Source organism: Enhydra lutris, unplaced genomic scaffold, assembly GCF_002288905.1.
Source record: "Enhydra lutris kenyoni isolate GAN:26980312 unplaced genomic scaffold, ASM228890v2 scaffoldscaffold85, whole genome shotgun sequence".
Lineage (NCBI taxonomy): Eukaryota > Metazoa > Chordata > Mammalia > Carnivora > Mustelidae > Enhydra > Enhydra lutris.
This window is the reverse complement of record NW_019154169.1, coordinates 5,163,112-5,190,970: the sequence shown is the minus strand read 5'-3', so window position 1 is coordinate 5,190,970 and position 27,859 is coordinate 5,163,112. Positions and strand designations below refer to the sequence as shown.

Genomic DNA, 27,859 nt, shown 5'->3' with positions numbered 1-27,859 from the left:
ATATCTGCATTCCTACAGTCTCTCAGACACGCTCTTGCACACTCTCCCCCAGAGACCCCTGATGGCAATGAGGACATGTCTACTCTGGGAAGGTAGAGACTTGCCAAGGTCATGTGCCAGGGGAGGGAAGAGCTGGGGAGTCCTAACCCCACACTGGGTCCAGCTGTCCACCTGGGTCTGACCGGCTGCCCCTTATCCCTGGCCCCAGCCAGGCCCTTGGGGTCATGGGGACTGGGGAGGCACCGTGGAATGTTCCTGGCATGTGCTGACAGGGGATTTCATGCCCCAGCTGGGCTGGGAGCAGACTGCTGGGCAGAGGCCTGGAGCTGGAGACTTGGGACGGCAGCCGGGGGAGGCAGGGTCTGGGTCTCTGGGCCACTGACCACATCAGCCTCCTCACTCTCCTGGCCTCTGGGAGCCCGCTGCACTCTGAGCTGCTCTCCTCCCTGAGGGGCCGTGAATGGTGAGAGGGGAGCAGTGGTGGAGGTGGCAGGAGAGAAGAAGGGTGAGACTGAGGAGGAGGAAAGGAGAGAGGCAGAGAGACCGACTCACGGGAAGAGAAGAAAACAGAGAAAGAGGAGACAAATGGACGAAGAGAGACAATAAGAAAAGCCAGAGACGTAGGGAGAAGGACCCAGCGAAAGACAGAAACAGAGAGGAGGCAGGCAGTGGAACCATTGGGAGCCACAGGCAGAGGACCTGAGATGGTTCTGAGGACACCCAGCAGGGCTCCCCTGCTCCTCATGGGGCTGCTGACCACAGGTGAGTGGGATCCTGGCCCTGTGACTCAGCGCCAAGTGGTCCTCGTTTTCCATTCATGTTCTCCAGACTGACCCCTCTTCCCTCTCCTGCTGACACCCCTGTGTCCCCAGGCCTGGCCCAGTTGCCGCTTCCTGCCTCAGCCCTGAGAGGCTTCTGGGCTTTGCCTGAAAACTTGACGGTGGTGGAGGGGGCCGCTGCTGAGCTGCGGTGTGGGGTCAGCGCCCCCGGCAGTGCGGTGCAATGGGCCAAAGATGGGCTACTCCTGGGCCCGGATCCCAGGATCCCCAGGTTCCCGAGGTATCACCTGGAAGGGGACCCTAGTAGAGGTAAGGGGTCAGGGCCTAAGACCCTGAACCACCAGCAGGGACTGCCTAAGGTCCTGACCTGCGACCCCTGGTCTTGCCTGCAGGTGAATTCCACCTGCATATTGAAGCATGTGACCTCAGCGATGACGCAGAGTATGAGTGCCAGGTCGGCCGCTCGGAGACAGGCCCTGAGCTTGTGTCTCCCAGAGTGATCCTCTCCATCCTGGGTACGGGTGAGAGACTCCCAGGACGCATGCATCCAGATTTCCATCCCTCTCCTACCCTGGGGTCCAGGATTCAAGCCCCCAGTCCCAGACCCAGGGTGCACATCTGATGAGCACTGAGACTCCAAACCCAAACCCTCATCTTTTTCTCAGTGGTGGCAGCTCACCCCACACCTTTTCTCACCAGTGCCCCCTAAAGTGCTCCAGCTCACCCCCGAGGCAGGGAGCACAGTCACGTGGGTTGCTGGGCAGGAGTATGTGGTCAGCTGCGTGTCTGGGGATGCAAAGCCAGCACCCGACATCACCTTCTTACAGAGTGAGTGTGGGTGAACTGGCGGGAGCCCCTGGGGAGGGGGGGTGTCCTCCTAGAGGTCCCAGAAAATAGGATATTCCTGAGTGATGGGAATGCAGGAACGGACTTGGGGAGATGTTGAGGCCAGTGTGAGACCCTGGAATGGGAGGGAACCTACAGGGAGAGACACCAAAGTGATTGCAGGACTGGCAGTCTGGGACTCAAGGAAGAAGCTGAGGCTCCAGATGGAGATATGGGTGTCATCACGGGTGCAGAAGCAAGAAGCAGGGTGATGGAGGTGGGTGACTCAACCCGGCCAGGTCAGGTGAGGGCAAGGGTGAGGCCCAGGACCTCCAGCATTCAGGGAGGCCTCGGTGGAGGAACCGAGCTGGAGCTTTTCCCCTGGAACCAGGAGGGAGGGGGCACTGTGTCCACCTTAAGGACTTCCAGGCCATTCTCCCCAGAATCAACCTTGGGGGGAACCTGGCATCCCTCTAGCCCTCTTGTTGCCTCCAGGCGGACAAACAGTTTCTGACACCTCTGCTAATGTGAACGCGGGGTCCCAGGAGAAGCTCTTCACCACGGAGGCCACAGCCAGGTATGAAATTTGCAATGCCCTCCCCTCAGCCTGACCCCCAAGTTTCTCGGTGAGAGCTCCAAGCATGGAGACTAGAGTCAGGCATGAACATCTGGGACCTAATTGTTCACAACGACCCTCCAAAACTAGTTCCAGAGTATCAAGTACAAGGATTTTGGCCAGGAGAGGGCCTCTGGAATCCCAATTTTCACTGCTGACCACCCTCCCCAGATCTCTTCCATGGAATTCTAGATGCTAGAGGAAATCAGCAGAGAGACTTAGACCAGGTGTGGGAACCTGGGATCCTCCACCTCTTCTCCCTGAGTCCCCAAAGTTCAGATGATGACTCTGACTCTAGAACCCCAACTTCTCACCCCAGGGTGACACCCCAGAGCTCAGATAATGGGCAGCTACTGGTCTGTGAGGCGTCCAGCCCAGCATTGGACACCCCTATCCGGGTCTCAGTCACCATGAATGTTCTGTGTAAGTGGGGAACTGAGTCAGCTGTGAGCACGGAGGATGGGAAGCAGGAATTAGGGGGTCCTGGGGGACTGCAGGGATTAGGGAAGGTTCAGATTATCATGGAGAAACACAGGGTTTCAGGGGCCACAGTGGGGTCTGGAAAGAATGGATGGGCTCCCCAGGCCCACCGAGTGATTGCTGCTTCCCAGTCCCCCCAGGACCCCCTGTCATTGAATGGCCAGGCCTGGACGAGGGGCACGTGCGGGCAGGACAGAGCTTGGAGCTGTTGTGTGTGGCCCGAGGGGGAAATCCACCAGCCACACTGCAGTGGCTGAAGGTGAGGGCAGAGGCCGGCCTGGGGATGGGAGGGGCAGTGGGGAGGTGGGGGAAGGAGCTGGCCCTGAGCAGATGCAGCTCTCTCTCCATCTCCAGAATGGCCAGCCTATGTCCACAGCGTGGGGCACGGAGCATGCTGAGGCGGTGGCCCGTAGCATGCTGGTGATGACCGTGCGACCGGAAGACCACGGGGCGAGGCTCAGCTGTGAGGCCCAAAACAGCGTATCTACAGGGATCCAGGAACATGGGGTCACGCTGCAGGTCACCTGTGAGTCCTGATCCCAGCTGCCCATCTGTCACTCCGTGCCCCAGAGAACCATCTGTTTGTGCCCCCAAATCATGCCTATCTGATACCAAAGACCTTGTCATCTGTCCCCAGTCCCCTGTCGGGGCCGGTCTGTGAGGCTTCCAGCCAAGTTTCACATCTCTCTTTTGCCCGTCGTCCCTGCAGTCCCCCCCAGTGCCATCACCATCTTAGGATCCGCATCCCAGTCTGAGAACAAGAACGTTTCGCTCTCCTGCATCACCAAGTCCAGTCGCCCACGGGTCCTGTTGCGATGGTGGCTGGGCTGGCGGCAGCTGGTGCCCACGGAAGAGATGGTCATGGATGTGAGGCAGTGGCCAGACTCCTGGGTCCGAGGGAGGAGGGAGCCGAGGGCACAACTCCTGGATCTGGGAGAGGATGGGCCTGGCAGCCTGGGTGACTGAGTCTGGCCTCCAGGGTCTCACAGAGGAGGGGGTGGAGATGTTTTCCGTGTCCTTGCTAGGGTCTGGGGTAAGCCCAGACCTTGGGTACCGGGGAAGGGAGTGCTGTTGTTGCCAAGTCTGAAGCTCGCTCCTTGGCAGGGCCTGCATGGCGGCCACATCTCCATGTCCAACCTCACGTTCCTGGTGCGGCGAGAAGACAATGGTCTGACTCTCACGTGTGAGGCCTTTAGCGAGGCCTTCACCAAAGAGACCTTCAAGAAGTCACTCACCCTGAATGTGAAATGTGAGCCTCCACCCTTGCCCCCGGGGGTGTCCCATTCCTTAGAGACCCTCCCCCCAACCCTCAGGCCCAACCCAGAGAGAAAAGCCACTCTTCTTGCTTTCCTCACAGATCCTGCCCAGAAGTTGTGGATAGAGGGTCCCCCAGAGGGACAACGCCTCCGGGCTGGGACTCGAGTGAGGCTGGTGTGTCTGGCCATTGGAGGCAATCCAGAACCCTCTCTTACCTGGCTCAAGGTTGGGTCAAACAACGGCTTCTTGAGGTGGCCAGAAAGGGCTGCGGGATGGGGGTGGGGAAGACAGAGCCCTTTTCTCTCTCCTCCAGAGTCTTTGGAAATGTTGGGAAAATGTGAATTTCTTGAAAAATACTGAAGAGTTTGAGTTTTGGTAGGGAATTGGAAAAGACACAAATGCCATGAGGATGAAACAGAATCCTAGGAAAATTCTGGGAATTCTGGGAAAACAGTGAGAATTCTAGGGAAAAGGAAGGTATTCTAGATGAGGATAGGGAATTCTGGAGAAAAGGCAATTAATTTCATCAAAAGTGAAGGAAATTCTGGTTAAATCTTAGGGATTCAGACGAAATGGCTGGAATTTTAGGGAAAGACCAAGTATTCCAGGTCCCAGGACAATGATGGGCAAAGGCTAGAAATTTGGGGGAAAGACTAGTTATTCCACAGAACTTGAAAATTTATTAATATAAAATTGCATTTATGGGATCTGGAGGTAAGAAAGTGAAATTCCATTAAAATTAAAAGACATTCAGGATACCTGGGTGGCTTAGTAGGTTAAGCATCTGCCTTTGGCTCAAGTCATGATCTCAAGGTCCTGGGATTGAGTCAGGATCCCTGCTCAGCAAGGAGCCTGCTTCTCCCTCTGCCTTCCACCCCCACTGCTTGTACTCTCGAGCTCTCTTTCTCTCTCTCCCTCTTTCTCTCTTGCTCACTCTCTGGTACATAAATAAATAAATAAAATCTTTTTTTTTTTAATATTTTATTTATTTTTTGACAGCGATCACAAGTAAGCAGAGAGGCAGGCAGAGAGAGAGGAGGAAGCAGGCTTCCTGCTGAGCAGAGATCACCCAGGCGCCCCTAAATAAATAAAATCTTAAAAAAAAAAACTTTGGGGTTCCTGGGTGGCTCAGTGGGTTAAAGCCTCTGCCTTCAGCTTAGATCATGATCTCAGGATCCCAGGATCGAGCCCCGCATCCAGCTCTTTGTTCAGCAGAGAGTCAGCTTCCTTCCCCTCCCATCCCTTCTGTCTACTTGTGATCTCTGTCTGTCAAATAAATAAATAAAATCTTAAAAAAAAAAGAGACTAGTGTAATAAGGGAATATTGGGAAAAGATTCAGTAATCTGTGAAAGACTATGAAATTAAGGGAACAATCTAAGGAAATTTGGGGGGAAAGTGGGAATTTTAAGAAAAAGAACTAAAGATAGGAAAAGATGAAGAAATTCTGGGAAAGGCTTGGGGATTCCATGGGACTTTCCTGGCCTGTGGTTGTTTGCTTAGTTGGAATGGATTTTGAGGAGTGGAGGGGAAGGTCAGCAGGGGGCACCAACCATTGTTGGCCTCCAGAGAGCCGTGAAGGTGGGGCGCAGGGGTGGGGCATGGGACTGGAGGTGGGTTCCCTCTGCAAAACCTTAGGGCTCCGGTGACCCAGAATAGGCTCTGGGGACCCTGGTGGGAGGTGCTCTATTCTAGTCCCCATTCCTCTACCTTAGCTGGTAGTTCCAGGGGAAGGAGGCCCCTTTTCCTCATCACACGAATGGGGCTGTTTCTGGGGGGAATGGCAGGGCTACGCGGTCCCCCAGTCAGTGTTTGTCCTCAGGACTCCCGGACGGTGACCGAACCGCGGCCGCCCCAGGAGCCGCGGCGGGTGCAGCTGGGAAGTCTGGAGAAGTCAGGGAGCACGTTCTCCCGAGAGCTTGTACTGATCACGGGTCCATCGGACAACCAGGCGAAGTTCACTTGCAAGGCGGGTCAACTCAGCGCATCCACGCAGCTTGTGGTGCAGTGTGAGTGCGCTCTCAGCCAGGGTCTGGGGGAGGGCTTGGTCGCTGCAGGGAACTAAGCCAGAGCCAGGCTGGGGGACAGTGCATACCGAGAGCCAGGACGCTGCTGCAGAGCCTGGCATCTAGGCAAGACAGATGCAGTTATGAGTCTTTCTCTTCTGGCCCGTTCTTGAAGTTCCCCCCACCAACGTGACGATCTTGGCCAACGCCACAGCTCTGCGCCCAGGGGATGCGTTAAACTTGACTTGCATCAGTATTAGCAGCAACCCTCCCGTCAACTTATCGTGGGACAAGGAAGGGGAGAGGTGAAAGCACCAGTGGCCCCTCCTCTGTCTGGTTCTGGTCACGCCCCTTCACCGTTTGTGCCCTCCTCCCCACCCCTGGCTGGTGTCCTGTCCTGTACCTAGTAATCCTCTGGCTCTGATTCCATCTCTGCGCTAGCCCTGACCTGACCCTACCACCCCTGCTCCGGCCACAGGCTGGAAAGTGTGGCCACACCACCCCGTAGTGCCCCATTCAAAGGCTCTGCAGCAGCTAGGAGCGTCCTTCTGAGACTGTCATCCAGAGACCACGGCCACCGAGTGACCTGCCAAGCCCACAGCCCTGAACTACGGGAAACCATGAGCGCCTTCTATCGCCTCAACGTGTTGTGTATGTGGAACCCCTCTTGATTCCCTCCACCTTATACTACTTGGGTCTTCACCTTGACACCGTCCTTTATCTCCATTCTAAAGCTTGAAACTTTCCTGATCTTTATCATGGACCCTGGCTCTACACTAATTCCTATCCTGCCCAACCTCCGTTTTGCATTCTATTCTAACCCCTGCTGTGAACCCTCCTGAACTTCTCTCCAACTCTTTTTTTTTTTTTTTTTTTTTGGCATTTAAAAAAATTAACGTATAATGTATTATTTGCCCCAGGGGTACAGGTCTGTGGATCATCAGGCTTACACATTTCACAGCACTCACTATAGCACATACCTTCCCCAGTGTCCATGACCCAGCCACCCTATCCCTACCTCCTCACCCCCCAGTAACCCTCAGTTTGTTTCATGAGGTTAAGTCTCTCTTATGGTTTGTCTCCCTCCTGATCCCATCTTGTTTCATTTTTTCCCTCCCTACCCCCCATGACCCCCTTCCTGCCTCTCAAATTCCTCATATCAGTAAGATCATAGGATAATTGTCCTTTTCTGACTGATTTATTTCACTTAACATAATACCCTCTAGTTCCATCCACATCATTGCAAATAGCAAGATTTCGTTCCTTTTGATGGCTGCATAGTATTCCTGTGTGTGTGTGTGTGTGTGTGTGTGTGTGTGTGTGTGTATTACCACATCTTCTTTATCCATTCATCTGTTGATGGACATCTAAGTTCTTTCCATAGTTTGGCTATTGTGGACATTGTTGCTATAAACATTCAGGTGCATGTGCCCCTTCAGATCACTACATTTGTATCTTTAGGGTAAATACCCAGTAGGGTGATTGCTGGGTCATAGGATAGGTCTATTTTTAACTTTTTGAGGAATCTCCATACTGTTTTCCAGAGTGGCTGTACCAGCTTGCATTCCCACCAACAGTGTAGGAGGGTTCCCCTTTTTCTGCATCCTTGCCAAGATCTGTCGTTTCCTGACTTGTTAATTTTAGCCATTCTGACCAGTGTGAGGTGGTATCTTATTGTGGTTTTGATTTGTATTTCCCTGATGCCGAGTGATGTTGAGCAATTTTTCTTGTGTCTGTTGGCCATTTGGATGTCTTCTTTGCTGAAATTCATGTTCGTGTCTTCTACTGTTCATGTCTTCTGCCCATTTCTTGATTGGATTATTTGTTCTTTGGGTGTTGAGTTTGATAAGTTCTTTATAGATTTTGGATACTAGCCCTTTTTCTGATATGTCATTGTGAATATCTTCTCCCATTCTGTCAGTTGTCTTTTGGTTTTGTTGACTGTTTCCTTTGTTGTGCAAAAGATTTTTATCTTGATGAAGTCTCAATAGTTCATTTTTGCCCTCATTTCCCTTGCCTTTGGTGATGTTTCTAGGAAGAAGTTGCTGAGGCTGAGGTTGAAGAGGTTGCTGCCTGTGCTCTCCTCAAGGATTTTGATGGATTCCTGTCTCACATTGAGGACTTTCATCCATTTGGAGTCTATTTTTGTGTGTGCAGTGTAAGGAAGTGGTCCAGTTTTATTCTCCTGCGTGTGGCTGTCCAGTTCGTTGGACACCATTCATTGAAGAGACTTTTTTCCATTGGGCATTCTTTCCTGCTTTGTTGAGGATTAATTGACTATAGAGTTGAGGGTCCCTTTCTGGGCTCTCTATTCTGTTTCATTGATCTATGTGTCTGTTTTTGTGCTAGTACCATACTGTCTTGATGATGACAGCTTTGTAATAGAGCTTGAAGTCTGGAATTGTGATGGCACCACCTTTGGCTTTCTTTTTCAACATTCCTCTGGCTATTTGGGGGCTTTTCTGGTTCCATATAAATTTTAGGATTATTTGTTTCATTTCTTTGAAAAAAAAATTGATGGTATTTTGATAGGGATTCATTAAATTTGTAGATTGCTTTAGGTAACATAGACATTTTCACAATATTTGTTCTTCCAATCCATGAGCATGGAATGTTTTTCCATTTCTTTGTGTCTTCCTCAATTTCTTCCATGAGTACTTTATAGTTTTCTGAGTACAGAGTCTTTGCCTCTTTGATTAGGTTTATTCTTAGGTATCTTATGGTTTTGGGTGCAATTGTAAATGGGATGGACTGCTTAATTTCTCTTTCTTTGTCTTGCTATTGGTGTATAGAAATGCAACTGATTTCCGTGCATTGATTTCACATCCTGACACTTTACTGAAATCCTATATGAGTTCTAGCAGTTTTGGAGTGGAGTCTTTGGGTTTTCCACATAAAGTATCATATCATCTGCAAAGAATGAGAGTTTGACTTCTTCTTTGCCAACTCGGTTGCCTTTTATTTCTTTTTGTTGTCTGATTGCTGAGGCTAGGACTTCTAGTACTATATTGAATAGCAGTGGTGATAGTGGACATCCCTGCTATATTCCTGACCTTAGGGGAAAAGCTCTCAGTTTTTCCCCATTGGGAATATTTGTTGTGGGTTTTTCAGAGATGGCTTTGATAATATTGAGGTATGTACCCTCTATGCCTACACTGTGAAGAGTTTTGATCAAGAATTTTGTCAAATGCTTTTTCAGCATCTATTGAGAGTATCATATGGTTATTGTTCTTCCTTTTACTGATGTATTGTATCACATTGATTTGCAGATGTTGAACCAACCTTGCAGCCCAGGAATAAATCCCACTTGGTCGTGGTGAATAATCTTTTTAATGTACTATTAGATCCCATTGGCTATATTTTGGTGAGAATTTTTGCATCTGTGTTTATCAAGGATATTTGTCTGTAATTCTCCTTTTTGATGGGGTCTTTGTCTGGTTTTGGGATTAAGGTAATGCTGGCCTCATAAAATGAGTTTAGAAGTTTTCCTTCCATTTCTATTTTTTGGAACAGTTTCAGGAGAATAGGTACTAATTCTTCTTTAAATGTTTGGTAGAATTCCTCTGGGAAGCCATCTGGCCCTGGGCTCTTGCTTTTTGGGAGATTTTTGATGACTGCTTCAATCTCCTTACTGGTTATGGATCTGTTCAGGTTTTCTATTTCTTCCTGGTTCAGTTTTGGTAGCATATAGGTCTCTAGGAATGCATCCATTCTTCCAGAGTGTCAGATTTGCTGGTGTATAGTAATATGTTCATAATATGGTCTTATAATTGTTTCTATTTCTTTGGTGTTGGTTGTGAGCTCTCCTCTTTCATTCATGATTTTATCAATTTGGGTCCTTTCTCTTTTCTTTTTGATAAGTCTGGCCAGGGCTTTATCAATCTTATTAATTCTCTCAGAGAACCAGCTCTTAGTTTCGTTGATTTGTTCTACTTTTCTTTTGGTTTCTATTCCATTGATTTCTGCTCTGATCTTTATTACTTCTCATCTCCTGCTGGGCTTAGGTTTTCTTTGCTGTTCTTTCTCCGGCTCCTTTAGGGGTAGGGTTAGGTTGTGTATTTGAGAACTTTCTTGTTTATTTCTTTTTTTTTTTAAGATTTTATTTATTTATTTGACAGACAGAGATCACTAGTAGGCAGAGACAGGCAGAGAGAGCGGAAGGGAAGCAGGCTCCCGGCCAAGCAGAGAGCCCAATGCAGGACCCTGGGATCACGACCTGAGCCGAAGGTAGAGGCTTTAACCCACTGAGCCACCCAGACACCCCTTTTTTTTTTTAAGATTTTATTTATTTATTTGACAGAGAGAGAGAGATCACAAGTAGACAGAGAGAGTGGAGGAAGCAGGCTCCCCACTGAGCAGAGAGCCCAATGCATGACTTGATCCTGGGACCCTGAGATTATGACCTGAGCTGAAGGCAGAGGCTTAACCCACTGAGCCACACAGGTTCCCCACCTTTCTTGTTTCTTGAGAAAGGCTTGTATTGCTATATACTTTCCTCTCAGGACCGCCTTTACTGTGTCCCAAAGATTTTGAACAGTCGTGTTTTCATTTTTATTTGTTTCCATGAATTTTAAAAAATTCTTCTTTAATTTTCTGGTTGACCCATTCATTCTTTAGTAGGATGCTCTTTAGCCTCCATGTATTTGAGTTCTTTCCAACTTTCCTCTTGCAATTGAGTTCTAGTTTTAGAGCATTGCAGTCTGAAAATATGCAGGGAATGATCCTAATCTTTTGGTACTGGTTGAGACCTGATTTGTGACCCAGGATGTGATCTATTCTGGAGAATGTTCCATGTGTACTAGAGAAGAATGTGTATTCTGTTGTTTTGGGATGGTATGTTCTAAATATATCTGGGATTTCCATCTGGTCCAGTGTGTCATTTAAAGCCTTTATTTCCTTGTTGATCTTTTGCTTAGATGATCTGTCCATTTTGGTAAGGGGGGGTGTTAAAGTCCCCCACTATTATTGTATTATTGTTGATGTGTTTCTTTGATTTTGTAATTGTTATTGTTTGTTATTAATTGGTTCATATAATTGGCTGCTCCCATATTAGGGGCATAGATATTTAAAATTTTTAGATCTTCTTGCTGGCCAGGACCTTTAAGTATGATATAGTGTCCTTCCTCATCTATTACTGTAGTCTTTGGCTTAAAATCTAATTTATCTGATATAAGGATTGCCACCCCAGCTTTCTTTTGATGTCCATTAGCATGGTAAATTGTTTTCCATCCCCTCACTTTAAATCTGGAGGTGTCTTTGGGTCTAAAATGAATTTCTTGTAGACAGCATATCAATGGGTCTTGTTTGTTTATCCATTCTGATACCTTGTGTCTTTTGATTGGAACATTTAGTCCATTTACATTCAGGGTAACTATTGAAAGATATGAATTTAGTGCCATTGTATTGCCTGTAAGGTGACTATTACTGTATATTGTCTCTGTTCCCTTCTGGTCTGTTACTTTTAGGCTCTCTCTTTGCTTAGAGGACCCCTTTAATATTTCCTGTATGGCTGATTTGTTGTTTGCAAATTCTTTTAGTTCTTGTTTGTCCTGGAAGCTTATCTCTCCTTCTATTTTCAATGACAGCCTAGCTGGATATACTATTCTTGGCTGCATATTTTTCTTGTTTAGTGCCCTGAATATATCATGCCAGTCCTTTCTGGCCTGCCAGGTCTCTATGGATAGGTCTGCTGCCAATCTAATATTTCTACTGCTGTGTGTTATGGACCTCTTGTCCTGAGCTGCTTTCAGGATTTCAGGATTTTCTCTTTGTCACTGAGACTTGTAAGTTTTACTATTAGATGGCAGGGTATGGACCTATTTTTATTGATTTTGAGGGGGGTTCTTTGTGCCTCTTGGATTTTGATGCTTGTTCCCTTTGCCAATTAGGGAAAGTCTCTGCTATAATTTGTTCCAATATACCTTCTGCTTCCCTCTCTCTTTCTTCTTCTTCTGGGATCCCAATTATTCTATTTGTTTATTTTCTTTTTTAGAGAGAGAAAGAGAGAATGAGAGAGAGCATGAAAGGGGAGAAGGTCAGAGGGAGAACCAGACTCCTTGCAGAGCTGGGAGCCAGATTCAGGACTCAATCCCATGACTCTGGGATCATGACCTGAGCCAAAGGCAGTGGCTTAACCAACTGATCCACTTAGGTACCCCAGGGATCTCAATTATTCTAATATTGTTTCATCTTATGGTATCACTTAGCTCTCAAATTCTCCCCTCATGGTCCATTAGTTGTTTATCTCTCTTTTTCTCAGGTTCTTTATTCTCCATCATTTGGTCTTCTGTATCACCAATTCTCTCTTCTATCTCATTCATCCTAGCAGTAAGAGCTTCCATTTTTTATTGCACCTCAGTAATAGCTTTTTTTTTTAAATTTCAACGAAGTTAGATTTTAGTTCTTTTATTTCTCCAAAAAGGGATTTTTATCTCTCCAGGAAGGGATTCTCTAGTATCTTTCATGCTTTTTTTGAGCCCAGCTAGCACCTTGGTAATCATCATTCTGATCTCTGGTTCTAACATCTTACTAATGTCTGAATTGATTAGGTCCCTAGCTGTTGGTACTGCCTCTTGTTCTTTTTTTTGAGGTGAGTTTTTCCGCCCTGTCATTTTATCCAGATAAGAATAGATGAATGAGAGAACAAAATACTAACAGGGTAGCAACAACCCCAGAAAAATATACACTAACCAAATTGGAAGAGACTTGAAACTGGGGGGTGGGGGAGAAGAAAGCAAAACAAACAAATATATATATATATATTAGACTGCTGAAAAGAACAGAGCTACACACTTGATTTTGGGTGTATTTTCTTCTGTTAGAAGAAAATACTTCCCAAAATTTTAAAGAAAGAAAAACTTATATATATACAAAAATAAGGGTAAGCATGATGAAGGGATAGAATATGTCTGTAAAGATGAAAATTTAAAAAAAAATTCTAAAAAAGGAATTGATAAGAAGTGGTTGAAAAAAAAAGAGGAAAGAATGTGATCAGGCTGGAAACTAGAACAAAACCATGCACTAGATTTAGGGTATATTTTGATCTAGTAGAAGAAATTGTATCCCAAAATTGTAAAGAAAAAAAAAATCTTTATGAATACAAAAAATAAGGTTAAATACAATGAAGGGATAAAATATGACTATAACAATGAAAATTTAAAAAGATTTTTAAAAAGGTATTGATAAGATAAAATTGTTTAAAAATGTTAAAATAGGAAAGAGGAAAAAATTTAAAAGATAGAATAAGAAAAAAATAAAATTAAAAAAATTTAACTTTGAAAGACTAAAAGATCATGGGAAAAAAGCCATGAATTCTATGTGTTGCTTTCCCCTAGCTCTGGAGTTCCACAGTTCTCATTGATTGGTAAACTTGGTCTTGGCTCACTGATCTTGTTGATATTCTGGGGGAGGGGTCTGTTGCTGTGATGCTCAAATGTCTTTGCCCCAGATTGAATTGCACTGCCCTTGCTGGGGGCCAGGCTAAGAAATCTGCTTGGGTTTGCTCTCTGGAGTTTTTGTTCCTTATAAGTTTTCCATAGAGCTTTCTTGTTTCCCGTTTTCCTGAACATCCTCCGTAGAGGATGGGAATGAAAATGGTGGCCTCCCAATTTCAAACCCAGAGGAGATGAGAGCTCAGGCCCCACTCCTCAGTGTGCCCTCAGAGAAAAGCCATCAATCCCTCCCGTCTCCCTGGTCTCTGGCCATGCTCCGAGATCACCCAGCCTGTGACCAAGCATTTCTATCTCTGGCACACCACCCATTTGGAGTCTCCAAACCCAGCAGATTCCTGCAGTGCGCTTTTGTGCTGCTCCTCCCAGAGGAAGAAGGAGGGGGTCTCCCCATATCTGCCACTTGTGGGGTCCCTGCTCGAAGAGCAGTGGCTCGACTGTGCCACAGATCACAGTTTAAGGTAACCCTGAGCTGAGAGCTCACTCCTCGGCTCCATCTCTGTAGCTGGCTTCCTGCTCTGATACTTGGGAGCTCTGCTACACTCAGACATCCTTGATCGTTCTGTGACCCGGCAGAACCTGAGACCACACTGTCTCTGCAAGGGCTCTACCCCCCACTTAGCCTCTGGAGTGACGTCCCTCAATGGAGCAGACTTCTAAAAGTTCTAATTTTGTGCTCTGCTGCTCCACCGCTTGCCAGGACCTGGCCCTCCCCCTGAGGTCTATCTTCCTGTATATCATTTTGGATTCACTCCTCCGCATGTCCTACCTTCCGGAAAGTGGTTGGTTTTCTGTTCCTAGAATTGCTGCTCTTCCTCTCTTCTATCTCCTGTTGAGTTTGTAGGTGTTCAGAATGGTTTGATAACTATGTAGCTGAACTCCTGGGACCTGATATTTCGGTCTCCTACTCCTCAGCCATCTTGCTCTGGAGGCCTTCTCTCCATCTTTTAACCTGACTCTAGCCTTTACTCTCTTCCTAAGCTAGATCCTAACCTCTATCCTGAACCTAATAGCTGAGCTCAGCTCTGAATACCTTGACCACAACCTTCAATCTAGTCATGACTCCAACTTTAACCCTTATACCTGATCTCAAATCCATCCCAGACCCCAACGTTGACAACAATCTTGACTCCCGGTGGCGCCCTTCCCACAGACCCTCCGGAGTTCCTGGGAGAGCAAGTGTTTGTGGTGACTGCAGTGGAGCAGGGCGAGGCACTGCTGCCGGTGTCTGTATCTGCCAACCCTGCGCCTGATGCCTTCAATTGGACCTTCCGTGGCTACCGCCTCAGCCCAGGTGCGTGGAGAGGCCACAGAAAGGGGTGCAGGTCTCCCACACCGGAGAGTCAGGCTCCTCTCACTGACCTCCCTCAGCTGGCGGCCCGCGGCATCGCATCCTGTCTGGTGGAGCCCTGCAGCTATGGAATGTGACCCGCGCTGACGACGGCCTCTATCAGCTGCATTGCCAGAACTCAGAGGGCACCGCTGAAACTCTAGTGCGGCTGGATGTACACTGTGAGGCCCCATCACCACCCTAGGAAACTAGGGAGTTCTGGGAACCCCGCCCCCCTGCTAACCACACCCACTCAGGGACTCTTGCCCAATGTGGAGTCTCGTCTTGTGGAAGCTCTGCCTACCTAGGGATGTCCACTCATCCTGAAAGCCTCTCACTTTGGGAGCCTCCACAGTGATGGAGTCATTCCCACTTTGGGAACCCTGCCCACTAGAGAGACCCTACGTGGAATCTGCTCAGACAGGGGGCTACCTACATGGGACTCAGTCTCATCAGGAAGCCCTGGGGTGCCTGGGCAGGTCAGTCAGCCAGGCATCTGACTTTTGCTTTCAGCTCAGATCATGATCTCAGGGTCCTGAGATTGAGCCCTGGCTCCTCTGTGCTCAGGGTGGAGCCTGCTTAAGACTTCAGATTCTCTCTCCCTCTCCCTCTGCACACATGAGCTCTGTGTATGCAGGAGCTCTCTCCCTCTCTCTCAAAAAAAAAAAAAAAAAAAAAAAAAGGCAGGGGGAGGCGCCTGGGTGGCTCAGAGGGTTAAGCCTCTGCCTTCGGCTCAGGTCATGATCACAGGGTCCTGGGATCCAGCCCCGCATCAGGCTCTCTGCTCAGCGGGGAGCCTACTTACCCCTCTCTCTCTCTGCCTGCCTCTCTGCCTACTTGTGATCTCTGTCTGTCAAATAAATAAATAAAATCTTAAAAAAAAAAAGAATGAAGCCAAACCCACTGTGGAAGATCCACTTCCATACAGTCCTGGAAGTCCACCAGACTTCCTCTTGTCACCACAGAGGTGCAGTATGGTGGAGGGTGGGGGAATGCCTCATTAACTCTGAGAGCTTTACTCCAAGTGCTCTGCATAAAGGGCAGACTGCATACCTGTGACTTTCCTGAGCACCTCTAAGACACCTCTTCCACCTGGGGCCTTCTCCCACCATCATCTGTATGGCACAAGTGCCTTCCCCAACCCCTTGCCTCTCCAGATGCTCCCACTATCCGAGCTCTCCAGGACCCAACTGAGGTGAATATTGGAGGTTCTGTGGACATAGTCTGCACTGTTGATGCCAATCCCATCCTTCCAGAGATGTTCAGCTGGGAGAGGCTGGTAAGGATCCAACCTTTGGTCAATGGAGGTGGGGGCTGGTGGATGTGGTTTCTTGACTGTGAGCTCCTTGGCGGGAAGGATCACAGCTATATGATCCTATATAATGATACATTTGTTGGGACATCCTCCGAGAACTAACTAACTGTTGAATGGCAGATGGATGGGTGCATGAGTGGGTAGGTAAACAAATGAGTGGGTGGGCAGGTGGATGGATAGGTAGGTAGATGGTGCATAAATGGAGGGAAGAACATATGAACAAACAGACAAGTGAATAGATAAATGATGAACAGATGAGTGACTAAATAGCTGAATGAGAGAAATGAATAGATAAATTGACTAGATTAGAGGGTACATGGATAGATAAATACACCATTAGTAGGGCACCTGGGTGGCTCAGTGGGTTGAGCCTCTGCTTTTGGCTCGGGTCATGATCTCAGGGTCTTGGGATGTAGCCCTGCATCGGGCTCTCTGCTCAGTGAGGAGCCTGCTTCCTCCCCTCTCTCTGCCTGCCTCTCTGCCTACTTGTGATCTCTCTCTGTCAAATAAATAAATATTTTTTAAAAAAATACACCATCAGTGGAAAGATGTCTGTGGAAGAATGATGGATGGATGGATGGATGGATAGGCAGATGGATGGATGGATGCATGGGTCAATGGAGAGATGGATAAACAGTAGTAGTTAGATAAAGTGATGAACATTTGCATGTATTTATGGGTATGTGCATGTATGAGTAAATAGAAGGGGTGGATGGGTGGAGAGATGGAAGGGTGGATAGGTGGAGGGAGAGGGAAGATAAATGAATGGGTGAATGCACAAAAAGATGAAGGAGAGGTAGATGAATGGATAGATAAATGAATAAAGCGATGCAGAGATGGATGGTTAAATAGATGGTGGATGGGTAGATAGATCATTCTGAGCATGAATGATTGGGTAAATGAATGGGTGAATAATTTTCTTGATTGGTGGATGAATGGATGGGCCCATGAATGAATGATCAGTTGCGTGGATAGATGGATGGATGACTCAGGGAATGGATAGATGGGGGAATGTTTTCTTTGCTAGATCTGTGGAGGATGATTGTGTCTGGGAGAATAAGGATGGACCCAGTTTGGGGGAGAATGAGGCTGGGGCCAGACTTGGGGGGGAGCATCTCCTGTATCTTGTGCCTCAAGGGAGAAGAGGAGGAGGACCAGAGCCTGGAGGACATGGAGAAAATGTCAAAGGGAGCCACAGGGCGTCTTCGAATTCACCATGCCAAACTGGCCCAGGCTGGTGCTTACCAGTGCATTGTGGACAATGGAGTGGCACCTCCAGCCCGAGGACTTGTCCGACTTGTTGTCAGATGTGAGTAACACCCAAACTCTGATTTTAAGGCCTCCACTAAACTCACATCTCTCATGTCCTTCCACATACCTCATTTGACCAACAACCCCTTCTAGTTCCCCCCCAGGTGGAGCACCCCACTCCCCTAACTAAGGTGGCTGCAGCTGGAGACAGCACCAGTTCTGCCACCCTCCACTGTCGTGCCCGAGGTGTCCCCAACATTATCTTCACTTGGACCAAAAATGGAGTCCCTCTGGATCTCCAGGATCCCAGGTGAGTTAAGGCCTAGCCAGGGAGCACACTAGTACTAACTTTGGTCCCCCAACCCCAGTTATCTTTCCTGAACCTCTGCCCCACTCCCCCCGCCCCCGCCAGGTACACAGAGCACACATACCACCAGGGTGGCGTCCACAGCAGTCTCCTGACCATTGCCAACGTGTCTGCAGCCCAGGACTACGCCCTCTTCACTTGCACAGCCACCAACACCCTTGGCTCAGATCACACCAACATTCAACTCGTCAGCATCAGTATGGTGGGAGTGGGCTGTGAGGGTGTCGGGCAGATGCTCCCTGGGTCTATCTGCAGGTCTCTGGTTGGCCCAGAAAGGCAGTGTTCCCCAAACCTGAGAAGTGTTTATGAACTGAGATGGAGTTTCAGCCTGCCATGAAAATACTAGTGGAGACTGGATCTTCAGGGAACCCCACAACAAGGAAAAGAAGTGGGGGGATTATTGGCCCAAGTAATCAAAAAGTAGGTTGTCAGGAGTTGCTGGGTTTAGGTTCAGCTATCATCAAGAACTATCTGACTCTTAGGTCTGCTTTTCTGTGTTGGCTTTATTCTAAGGCTCTTCATAGAGGCTGTTAGACTTCCCAGGGGAAATGGAATATTTTTCTCTTCCTAACAGTGGTATGAAATTACTAGACTTAAGATTTATTGGCTCTATTTGGGTCCCATCCCACCCCTACACCAACCCTGTGGTCAGGGAAGGCGACACCCTGGTTGGCTTGGCTCAGTCATGTATCTCTCCTACAAGGAGTGGGGTCATTTCCATCAGAAATACCTGCTCTAAGAATGTGGACAAGTGGTTTTCCAAAGGGTTCTGCAACCAGAAGAAACAAGGAATGAATGTGACATAGGCACCAAAAAATCCACACAAGGAACATATATCATATACAGCCAGGGCTTGATATTTGTCAAGTCTATTTGCAAATTTGCCTACATGCTAAAATTTATTTGTAATCCCCAAATCAATACTCATGCTGCTTTCTTGGTCATTCGGGAATATGTACAGAGCAGATAAAAAAAATTGAGTCACCCAATGAACACATTTTCGGTTGGGTTAGAACAGGGTGACACTCTGCTTTCTTGTTCCAGCTTTCACACTATAAGGAAATGTCCTCTTTGTAGCCTATTTAGTCCCACATGTATTGCACTTTTGTGCTTTTTGTTAGTGATTTTGCTATTTAAAGCGGCCCTTAGCCATAGTGCTGATATGCTGTCTAGGGTTCCTAAGGATAGGGAGAAAACACTTCTGTTGGATAAGCTTCATTCAAACATGAATTGTAACACTGTTTGGCAGTGAGCTCAATGTTAATGAATAATAAGATACATTAAATAAGGTGTCTTAAACAGAAACACACACAAAAAACAAGGTCATGTATTGATTGGTTGATGAAAATGTTGTGACAGGAGGTTCACAGGAACCTAACTGTATTTCCCCCAGAAGCAACGATTTGATGTTCTGTAATTCAGTGTTCATAGCAACTTTATAGAACATAACCACCACTAATTACAAGAATCGACTATATATTTAAAATCATTCTTAGAAAAACCTGGAAGGAATCTCCTTTTGTAGCCTCTGACTACTCCCCTCATCCTTTTCCTCAAAGGCCGCCCGGATCCCCCAACAGGATTAAAGGTTGTGAGCATGACCCCGTATTCAGTGGGGTTGGAATGGAAACCTGGCTTTGATGGGGGTTTGCCACAGAGGTTCCAGATCAGGTGGGTCCCTGTCAGGGCAGGAAGAGATGGCAGCCAGCAGGGCTGGGGCACCTCCCGAATGACTACTCTCCTTTTCATGCAGATATGAGGCACTGGAGACTTCAGGGTTCCTCTACGTGGATGTCCTACCACCCGAGGCCACCACCTTCACCCTGACTGGACTGCAGCCCTCTACACGATACAGAGTCTGGCTGCTGGCCAGCAATGCCCTAGGGGACAGCGGAATAACTGACAAGGGGTCCCAGATCACTATCACAACCCCAGGTGGGAAGGGACAATCTTGAGCAGATTGCAGAGCTCCTCAGGGGACTTATGAAGTGATACAGGGATGTAGATACTCTTCCCTTTTTATAGATGAAGAAACTGAAGACCATAAAGGCTAAGCAAAGTGCTGAGGCTCACACAGCTAGAAGGAAGTAGAGATGAGACTGGAACTCAGGCGGATGAACTCCAGAAACCAGTTTTTAGCCCCTAAATGATTCTGTCTGAATGTGGTTAATGAGAAGGGGAAATTAGAAAAATGTTTGTATTCAATGGAAGGGAAACATGGAAATTGTGGGGTGCAGCTAAAGCAGTGTGAGCAGAACATTTACAACATTAAGTACTCGTTTAGATTTTTAAAAAGGTTTCAGACTGATGCTTAATTTCCATCTTAAGAAATTTTAAAAAGGGGACACCTGGGTGGCTCAGTTCGTTAAGCGGCTGACTTCGGCTCAGGTCATGATCTCCGCGTCCTGGGATCGAGTCCCACATCGGGCTCCTTGTTCCGTAGGGAGCCTGCTTCTCCCTCTGCCACTCTGTCTGCCTGTGCTCACTCTCTCTCTCTCTCTCTCTCTCTGACAAATAAATAAATAAAATCTTAAAAAAAAGAAATTAAAAAAAGAAGAGCAAATTAAACCCAAAGTAAACAGAAGGGAGGAAATAATAAAGAACAAAAATCAATGAACCTGAAAACAGAAAAACCATAGAGAAAAATCAATGAGAACAAAAGCTGTTGCTTTGAAAATGTCAAATAACTTTTATAAAGCAAATCAAGGTGAAAAAGAGAGAAGACGCAACTATACCCGTATCAGGAATGACAGGGTGCATTACTACTAACTCTACAGGCATTAAGGGGAAGTTAGGGAATATTACGGGCAACTTGATGCCAATAAATTCAGCAACTTTGATGAAAGGGACAAATTCCTTCATATGACTAACGAGAACGTTTGAGTGGCTCATCACACAGAGGCTGGTTTAGGTAAGCCGGGATTCAGGTCCCAGCCTGCCGCTTCCTAGTCGTGAGACCCTGGGCAAGTTACTTAACATTTTCGAGCCTCAGTGTCTAAAAATAAGGTATCTCAGATATCTGTACCTGTTACTGAAAGTAAGGTCTCTCTCAGTCAGTTGTGAGGATTAAATAAATTAATCTACAGTGCTTAGAATGGGGACCTGTATAAATTAAGTGCTATGTAAATAGTGATTTAGAGAAACTTCTGTTTACTTTGCCCCATTAAAGCTCCCTCTTTCTGTCTTTCCCTTCCTGACAGAGCAGCCTTCTTTATAATGGAAGTAAGGAACTTCTCCCATGCCTCCTCTTTCTTTCCTCCATTACTGTCTTCCCTCTAAGTACTAAAGCATAAAGCACACTCATTTGCTTGCTCTAGAACTAATACCTCAATTAAGACATTCCGAGGGCCCAGCATCTTTTTTTGGTCAACCTCCAACATTGATAATTTGGGTTAAAAGGATCTTCCATACCATAAAGCACTCATCAACAATAATCATCATCTTCATCATCATTATTATTAATGGCATTAGAGTAGCTATTAATAGTATTGCCATTATTATCAGCAATTTGCAGGTCTCTTGGAAGTATTTCTAAGAAGCCATAAGTCAGTACCTCAAAATAGGTTGAAAAGCTTAATAGGAAACCGTGAAATATTTAAGGCTTACCCAAATTCTTGGTGTTAGTTCACAATCACTATATCCACCCCCGCAGGTCTAGACAAGCCTTCTGGAGAGCCTGACTACCAGCTGCCCACAGAGCAGCCTGAAGGTAAGTTTTCAATCCCTTGAATATCCCTCTCTCTGTATGTGGCCACAGCTGCTTAAGACTTAGCTCTGTCCCTTATACACATCCCAAGTTCTTTCTCTTTCTGGATGTGACACACTTTCTCTCTGCCTAATTCAGTTTAATTCTGAAAGAATTAGCTGATTCTATGCCCTGTGCAGAGCCTGTATCAGTTGGCTTAAAAGGAGAGAGAGAGAGATTCATTTATTTATATTAGAGAGGGAGAGAGCAAGCAGGGAGAGGGAAAATCAGAGAATCTTTTTTTTAAATTTATTTATTTATTTGACAGATAGAAATCACAAGTAGGCAGAGAGGCAGGCAGAGAGAGGAGGAAGCAGACTCCTCACAGAGCAGAGAGCCTGATGCGGGGCTCGATCCCAGGACCCTGAGATCATGACCTGAGCCGAAGGCAGAGGCTTTAACCCGCTGAGCCACCCAGGCGCCCCAAAATCAGAGAATCTTTTTGTTTTTTTTTAAAGATTTTATTTATTTATTTGTCAGAGAGAGAGAGGGAGAGCGAGCGAGCACAGGCAGACAGAATGGCAGGCAGAGGCAGACGGAGAAGCAGGATCCCTGACGAGCAAGGAGCCCGATGTGGGACTCGATCCCAGGACGCTGGGATCATGACCTGAGCCTCCTGGGATCATGACCTGAGCCGAAGGCAGCTGCTTAACCAACTGAGCCACCCAGGCGTCCCAAAATCAGAGAATCTTAAGCAGATTCCCCACTAAGCATGGAACCAGAGGTGGGGGCCCGAGGCAGAACCCCACACAGGGCTGAGACAGGCCTGGACATGGGCAGTTGTGGAGCCCCAAGCGGTACTCGATCTCATGACCCTGAGATCAGGACCTGAGCTGAAACCAAGAGTCAGATGCTTAACTGACTGCACCACCCACGTGCTCCTGTATCGTTTGGCTTTTGGTGCAAAATAAACCACTTATCATAACAACCATAGTTTCTCTTGAAACTTTTCATAGGTTTCTCTTGATTCTATGAGTGGCTGGACAATTCTGGTCTGGGATATAGGTAGTTGGAGGCTCGGCTGGGACCAGTTGATCTAGGATGGCCTCCTCCTCACATATCTGACAATCTGGTTCTTGGTTGGGACAATGGAGATAACTGGGCCACATGTCTCTCCTTGACTTGTTCACATGGAGGTGGTCACAGGAATCCCAAGAGCAGCAGGACTGCGCAAACACTTTCGAGCTCCTGATTCTGTCACATTTGATATTGTCTTATGGGTTGAAACAAGTGACATGTCTCAACTCAGACTTAGTGTAGAAGGGGACTACTCAAGAGTGTAGTTACAGGGGTGCCTGGGTGGCTCAGTGGGTTAAAGCCTCTGCCTTTGGCTCAGATCGTGATCCTGGGGTCCTGGGATCAAGCCCCACATTGGGCTCTCTGCTCGCCAGGGAGCCTGCTTCCCATCTCTCTCTCTGCCTGCCTCTCTGCCTACTTGTGATCTCTTTCTGTCAAATAAGTAAATAAAAATCTTTAAAAAAAAAAAAAGTGTAGTTACAGGGAGAGAATTACGACCATTTTGCTAACAATCTCCCTTCAAAGCCCGAGAAGAAGGTTGCAAGTGACAGAAATTCAGCTGTTGTTCACAATAAAAAGAATTGCTTGGCTTGTGAGGTTGAAAACTCCAATAGATGCTCATGATTTTCACAAAGGACCTATTTCTCACTCTCTCTCAACTTTGCCTTCATCACTGATGGCTTCCTTCTCAGATTCTTTCATCAAGAGGGCAAAGAAGTACCTGCTCCACTCCACATACCTCCAACTTTGTTCCACTTCTCAGCAGCCAGCAAAGAATTGTCCTAAATGTTCTGGCAAGAATTTACCTTGGGTCAAATGCTGGATGGGTCTGAACTGATCACTGTGGAAAGAGGAATGGGTGCTCTTAGCAGCCAGGGAGGTCCACATGTCCTCCATGGAGATCTGTGGGAATATACAGACCAAGAGTGAGGAAGGGGTTATTTCCTTAAAGGAAAATGAGTGCTGTTAGTGAAAGATGGGGAGATGGATGCTGAGCAGATGTCTCCTTAGAAGGATTTAGTCTTGTCCTTAGGGATATGGCAGAGGACTCCAATATTACCTTGAGTGGAAGTTTGTGCAAAGGGGAAGTCATTTGAGAAGAAAATCAGTTGAGAAGACAGGACATTTAAGGACAGACATTTGACTCTTCCAAAGCTTAGGGATGTGGCTTTGGCTCAGTGATTCTGGAAACAACTCCACTGGTTAGTTTGTGTGGCTGAGGGGTCCAATACCAGGGTCTATGGTTGATGGGCAAGGCTGAACACATGGGAAGAGGTCTTGAACGCCTAGCTGGAGCTCCTACGTCAGGCTACAAACAGGGCTCATGCAAAGGTAGGAACCACTGTTAGTGGTTTGACTTTTGAGAGAAGCCAACTGCCCTGAGGTGGCAAGAAAGAGTGGACCTGGAAATCTCTGCCCATGTCCTTCCTTGACCTATGAAGAAAGGCTTTGTTTAGTCAGAATTGGGCTTTCTCAGATAATGCTGCTTGGGGCCTAGAGCCAATTGTTTTGGGTTCACTGAGAGATACGTTCTTCCCTCAGGACTCCCAGGGCTGCCCCTGCTGCCTGTTCTGTTTGCTGTTGGGGGTCTTTTGCTGCTTTCTAACATCTCCTGTGTTGGGGGATTCCTCTGGTGGCGGAGACTGAGGCATCTTGCTGAAGGTGAGGAGAGACCATTCTTCCCCTATAGGGATGTTGGCCCAACAGTGACAGAGAGCCCTGGGGCTGCTCCATATTAGTCTCCCAGGGCCTGTTTGGCCAGAGGAAGGGTGTCTCTGATCCCTTTTTCCCTACTTTCCTCAGGCATCTCAGAGAAGACAGAGGCAGGGTAAGTGGGAATATTTTTCTGTAAGAAAGGCTCTGAGGAAGGAGGTTTGGGGATGAGAGGTGTCAGAGTCAACACCCAGCTGCCCTCCATATCTCTGTCCTGGAAGGTCGGAGGAGGACCGAGTCAAGAATGAATACGAGGACAGCCAGTGGACTGGAGACAGGGACACGCGAAGCTCCACGGTGGGTGGGGATATTCTTGAAAGTTCTGCTGACAGGGAACTGCAGACTAACATTCTGTTATTAACTTCAGGGTAATTGCTGTCTTTCCTGGGAACTATGGAGTCAGAGGATAGAAAAGATTTTATCTGTTTTTTTTTTTTTTGGGGGGGGGGCGGGCTGTTGACAGGTTAGCACAATGGATGTAGAACCATATTACCACTCCATGAAGAACTTCAGCCCCCAGCTACCACCAACACTGGAGGAGGTGTCTTATCCCCGAGGTGAGTCATGACCATATCAGAGCTCCCTCTGCTCATAGATAACCCTGACATCTGGACAGGTGCCCTGATCATCCCTTCCAACTCCAGGTTTCACACATCTTGAAGAGGAAGATATGGCTTTTCCTGGACACCTGTATGATGAGGTGGAAAGACTGTATGCCCCAACTGGAGCCTGGGGACCCCTCTATGATGAAGTACCAATGGTGAGGCAATTTGTATCAGCAGAAGTCTTTCCTGGCTAGTGTGAGAAACCCACCTCCTACTGTTCATATAAGTTAAGGGTAAGCTAGACGCCATAGCACAAAAGCCTGGCTACGATCCTATTTCCTTCTCACATAGCAATCAGAGGTGAACGACCCTGTTGCACATGGTTATTCCAGAACTCAAGTTCTTTCCACTGATTCCTCTGCCACCCTCTAGTGCATTGTTCAAGTTTGCATAGATAGGCTAGCTCACTGTGGGTTTCAACTGGTGGGAGAGGGAAAAAGAGAGTGTGGTGAAGGTACAACCCTGGCTTATGGCCCAGGCCTAGACTTGGTACACTCTACTCCTTCCCTGATGAAAACACAGTCAAGTGGTCAACCTAACTGTAAAGGAGACTAAGAAATATAGTCCAGCTTTGCAGCTGTATGCCTCCCCAAACTTCTATTACCGAGGAAGAAGGAAGCTATGCATCCTGCTGGATAATTAGCCTTCTCCACTACACTGGTTAAGCGTAGAGATATAGAGAAATATGTCTTTAGCCCACTCAATTGAAAAGTCAAGGAACAAAATAGACTCTAGGCTGTACCCAGGTGGACCCAGAGTTTCCTCCCTAGAGATGTCCTTAGAAAATGCAGATTTGTATCCTATTAGACTGGTAACCTTCAGAGCAAGAGAGTGTCTCTTTTCCAATAGCTCTAAAGTTCCAGAGCTCACACTCTATTAGTCTAGCTTTGGTCACATATTTATTGCTGGACGACTGAGGCAGGGGAAAGACTATGCTAATCAGACAGGTCAGGACTGGTGTCCAGCCATGGCATCAGAGAGTAGGGGCCATCCACTGGACTGAGAAAGAGAGGAACAGAGAGTCCGAGGGAAGTGAGGATGGTGACTGGGCAAGGCAAGAACAACGGACCCTTTGTCGATCAACTACCCCCACCTACTGTAAGGGGGGTGGCACAGAATGCTTGACTTTCTGTGTGGCCTTAGCTGATGCTTTGGGACCTCTGGGCCAAGAATTTCCCTCTGTAGCTCTGTCCCAGATGGGGCACTGTTCTCACAATCGTGGAAAAAAATGTGCATCACAATGCTGTCCGTGGTGCTGAACCACACGTGCCCTCTGAAGCGGAGATGCAGTCCGCACACTTTCTCTATAAAGGTCCAGAGAGTAAATCCTTTGGGCATCGCAGGACATTCTGTCCTCTTCGAAACTACTCAGCTCAGCCGCTGTCATGTAAAAGCAGCCACAGACAGTACGTAAATGAAAAAGTGTGGCTCAGTTCCAAGAAAACTTGATTTTTAGACACTGAAATTTGAACTTCATATAATTTTCATATGTCATAAATATTCTTCATTTGATATTTTACCATCAATTAAAATATGTAAAACCATTCTTAGCCCCAGGCAGTATGAAAACAAAGCAGCAGGCTCTATTTGGCCCATGGGCAAATCAGCTCTAAAGTTTGCTGAGCTAAAAGAACTCTTTCCTCCCAATCCTAGGGCAAAGCACATCCCCAGTAAAGACCACTCTACATGGTTGTTTTTGTCTTCTATTTTGGTGAAAATTTTGAAATTTATAGGATGAACAGAATCTTGACTCACATTCCACTCCAATTCCCTATATCATGCACTTTTAAAAGTTTTAAAAGCTTCATATTTCTGACATTTAAATTATTTTTCTGACAGAAATCATGAGTTATCTTAGACTTGCTTAAATAACTAGTTAGTGAGGTTAGGAGGTGAAAAAAGATGGAGATATAGATAAACCAAGATCAACCAAGGGTTGATATTGTTGAGGTTAGGTGATGGGTACAGGGAGGTTCATGATAATTGCTCTCCTCTTTGTATTTGTTGGATCCCCCCATAATTAGAAACTAAAACTTTTTTTTTTTTTTTTTTGGAAGTTGAGTAGGAGTGTGTATCCCTCCTAGAGTTGTAATGATGACCCACAGGGCATCTTTCTATGGTTCCAACTCCACCTTTGCTTGTCAGGGCCCCTGCGACCCCTGCTGGCCTGGGGAGATGTATGAGGACTCAAGAGGAGTCTATGATCGGGTGGCAGGAGACTTGGACCCTATGGAACCTGATTCTCTCCCCTTTGAGCTGAGGGGACATCTGGTGTGAGAGCCTTCTCAACACCCCTTTCCTACACCTGCAGGACACAATATTCCAATGGCCCTTTTTACTCCAACATCGGCTGAGCTTGTTAAGTGAGCTCCACGAGACACAAAGGGACAGGACTATTTTCAGGAGAAGTGCGTGTAAGTGACAGCAGATGATTCAAGCTGGTGTCAACAAAGCTCGTATAAATAAGCCAACTCTGGGAACTGACTTTAGAAACTAAACTTCTCCAATGGGAAACAATGAATCGTAAAAGACATCTCAATAATGAAAAGCTATTCCAGGGTCTTTATACTTTTTAATAGTCCAATTTTCAGAACTTGGAAAAGATATATTAAAAATAGTTCATGTTGAGTTACACTACACCCAAGATAGCTAATAATAAGTGGAATTTGTGAGCCATTGTTATATCCTGCTTGTCTTGTTATTTTCCACAGGTATCTAAAATATGATGTATAAACTATGACACACATGTAAACATAAATAGACTTTACAGAAAAAGACAATAAACAAGCTAGACACAAAAGAATGCGTATTGTATGATTTCATTTTATAGAAATTCTAAAGCAGGCAAAGCTAATTTAAGGTGACAGAGCAGATCAGTGGTTGCCTGGGGCCATGAGAAGGGAATTGACTGCAAAAGGGCACAACAGAACTTTTGAGGGGTGAAGGAAATGTTCTACATCATGATTATGGTTGTGGTTTCATAGGTGTAAGCTGGGGCACCTGGGTGGCTCAGTGGGTTAAATCCTCTGCCTTTGGCTCAGGTCATGATCTCAGGGTCCTGGGATTGAGCCCCGCATCACATCGGGCTCTCTGCTCAGCAGGGACCC

The 27,859-nt window shown here is 46.8% G+C and overlaps 1 protein-coding gene across 4 annotated transcripts; it reads left to right on the top strand.

Annotated features, from left to right (window-relative positions):
- Positions 1 to 562: 562 nt before the first annotated feature.
- Positions 563 to 27,555, top strand: LOC111161575 (NPHS1, nephrin). Of its 4 annotated transcripts, none has more exons than XM_022525320.1 (29): positions 563 to 762; positions 873 to 1,088; positions 1,172 to 1,294; positions 1,479 to 1,607; positions 2,100 to 2,181; positions 2,540 to 2,643; positions 2,832 to 2,959; positions 3,055 to 3,226; positions 3,410 to 3,567; positions 3,805 to 3,949; positions 4,058 to 4,182; positions 5,778 to 5,964; positions 6,137 to 6,266; positions 6,440 to 6,612; positions 14,563 to 14,703; positions 14,781 to 14,921; positions 15,897 to 16,018; positions 17,192 to 17,363; positions 17,459 to 17,615; positions 17,718 to 17,869; positions 19,232 to 19,343; positions 19,426 to 19,607; positions 21,325 to 21,381; positions 23,977 to 24,096; positions 24,238 to 24,262; positions 24,369 to 24,444; positions 24,611 to 24,704; positions 24,792 to 24,907; positions 26,898 to 27,555. In XM_022525320.1, the coding sequence occupies exons 1-29, from the start codon at positions 705 to 707 to the stop codon at positions 27,027 to 27,029; spliced, it is 3,729 nt and encodes a 1,242-aa protein (XP_022381028.1). In that variant the 5' UTR covers positions 563 to 704; the 3' UTR covers positions 27,030 to 27,555. The 4 variants fall into 4 exon arrangements, with proteins under 4 accessions (XP_022381028.1, XP_022381025.1, XP_022381026.1 ...); XM_022525317.1 differs by having other exon boundaries at positions 587 to 762; positions 1,172 to 1,300; XM_022525318.1 differs by lacking the exon at positions 873 to 1,088 and having other exon boundaries at positions 587 to 762; positions 1,172 to 1,300.
- Positions 27,556 to 27,859: the final 304 nt, after the last annotated feature.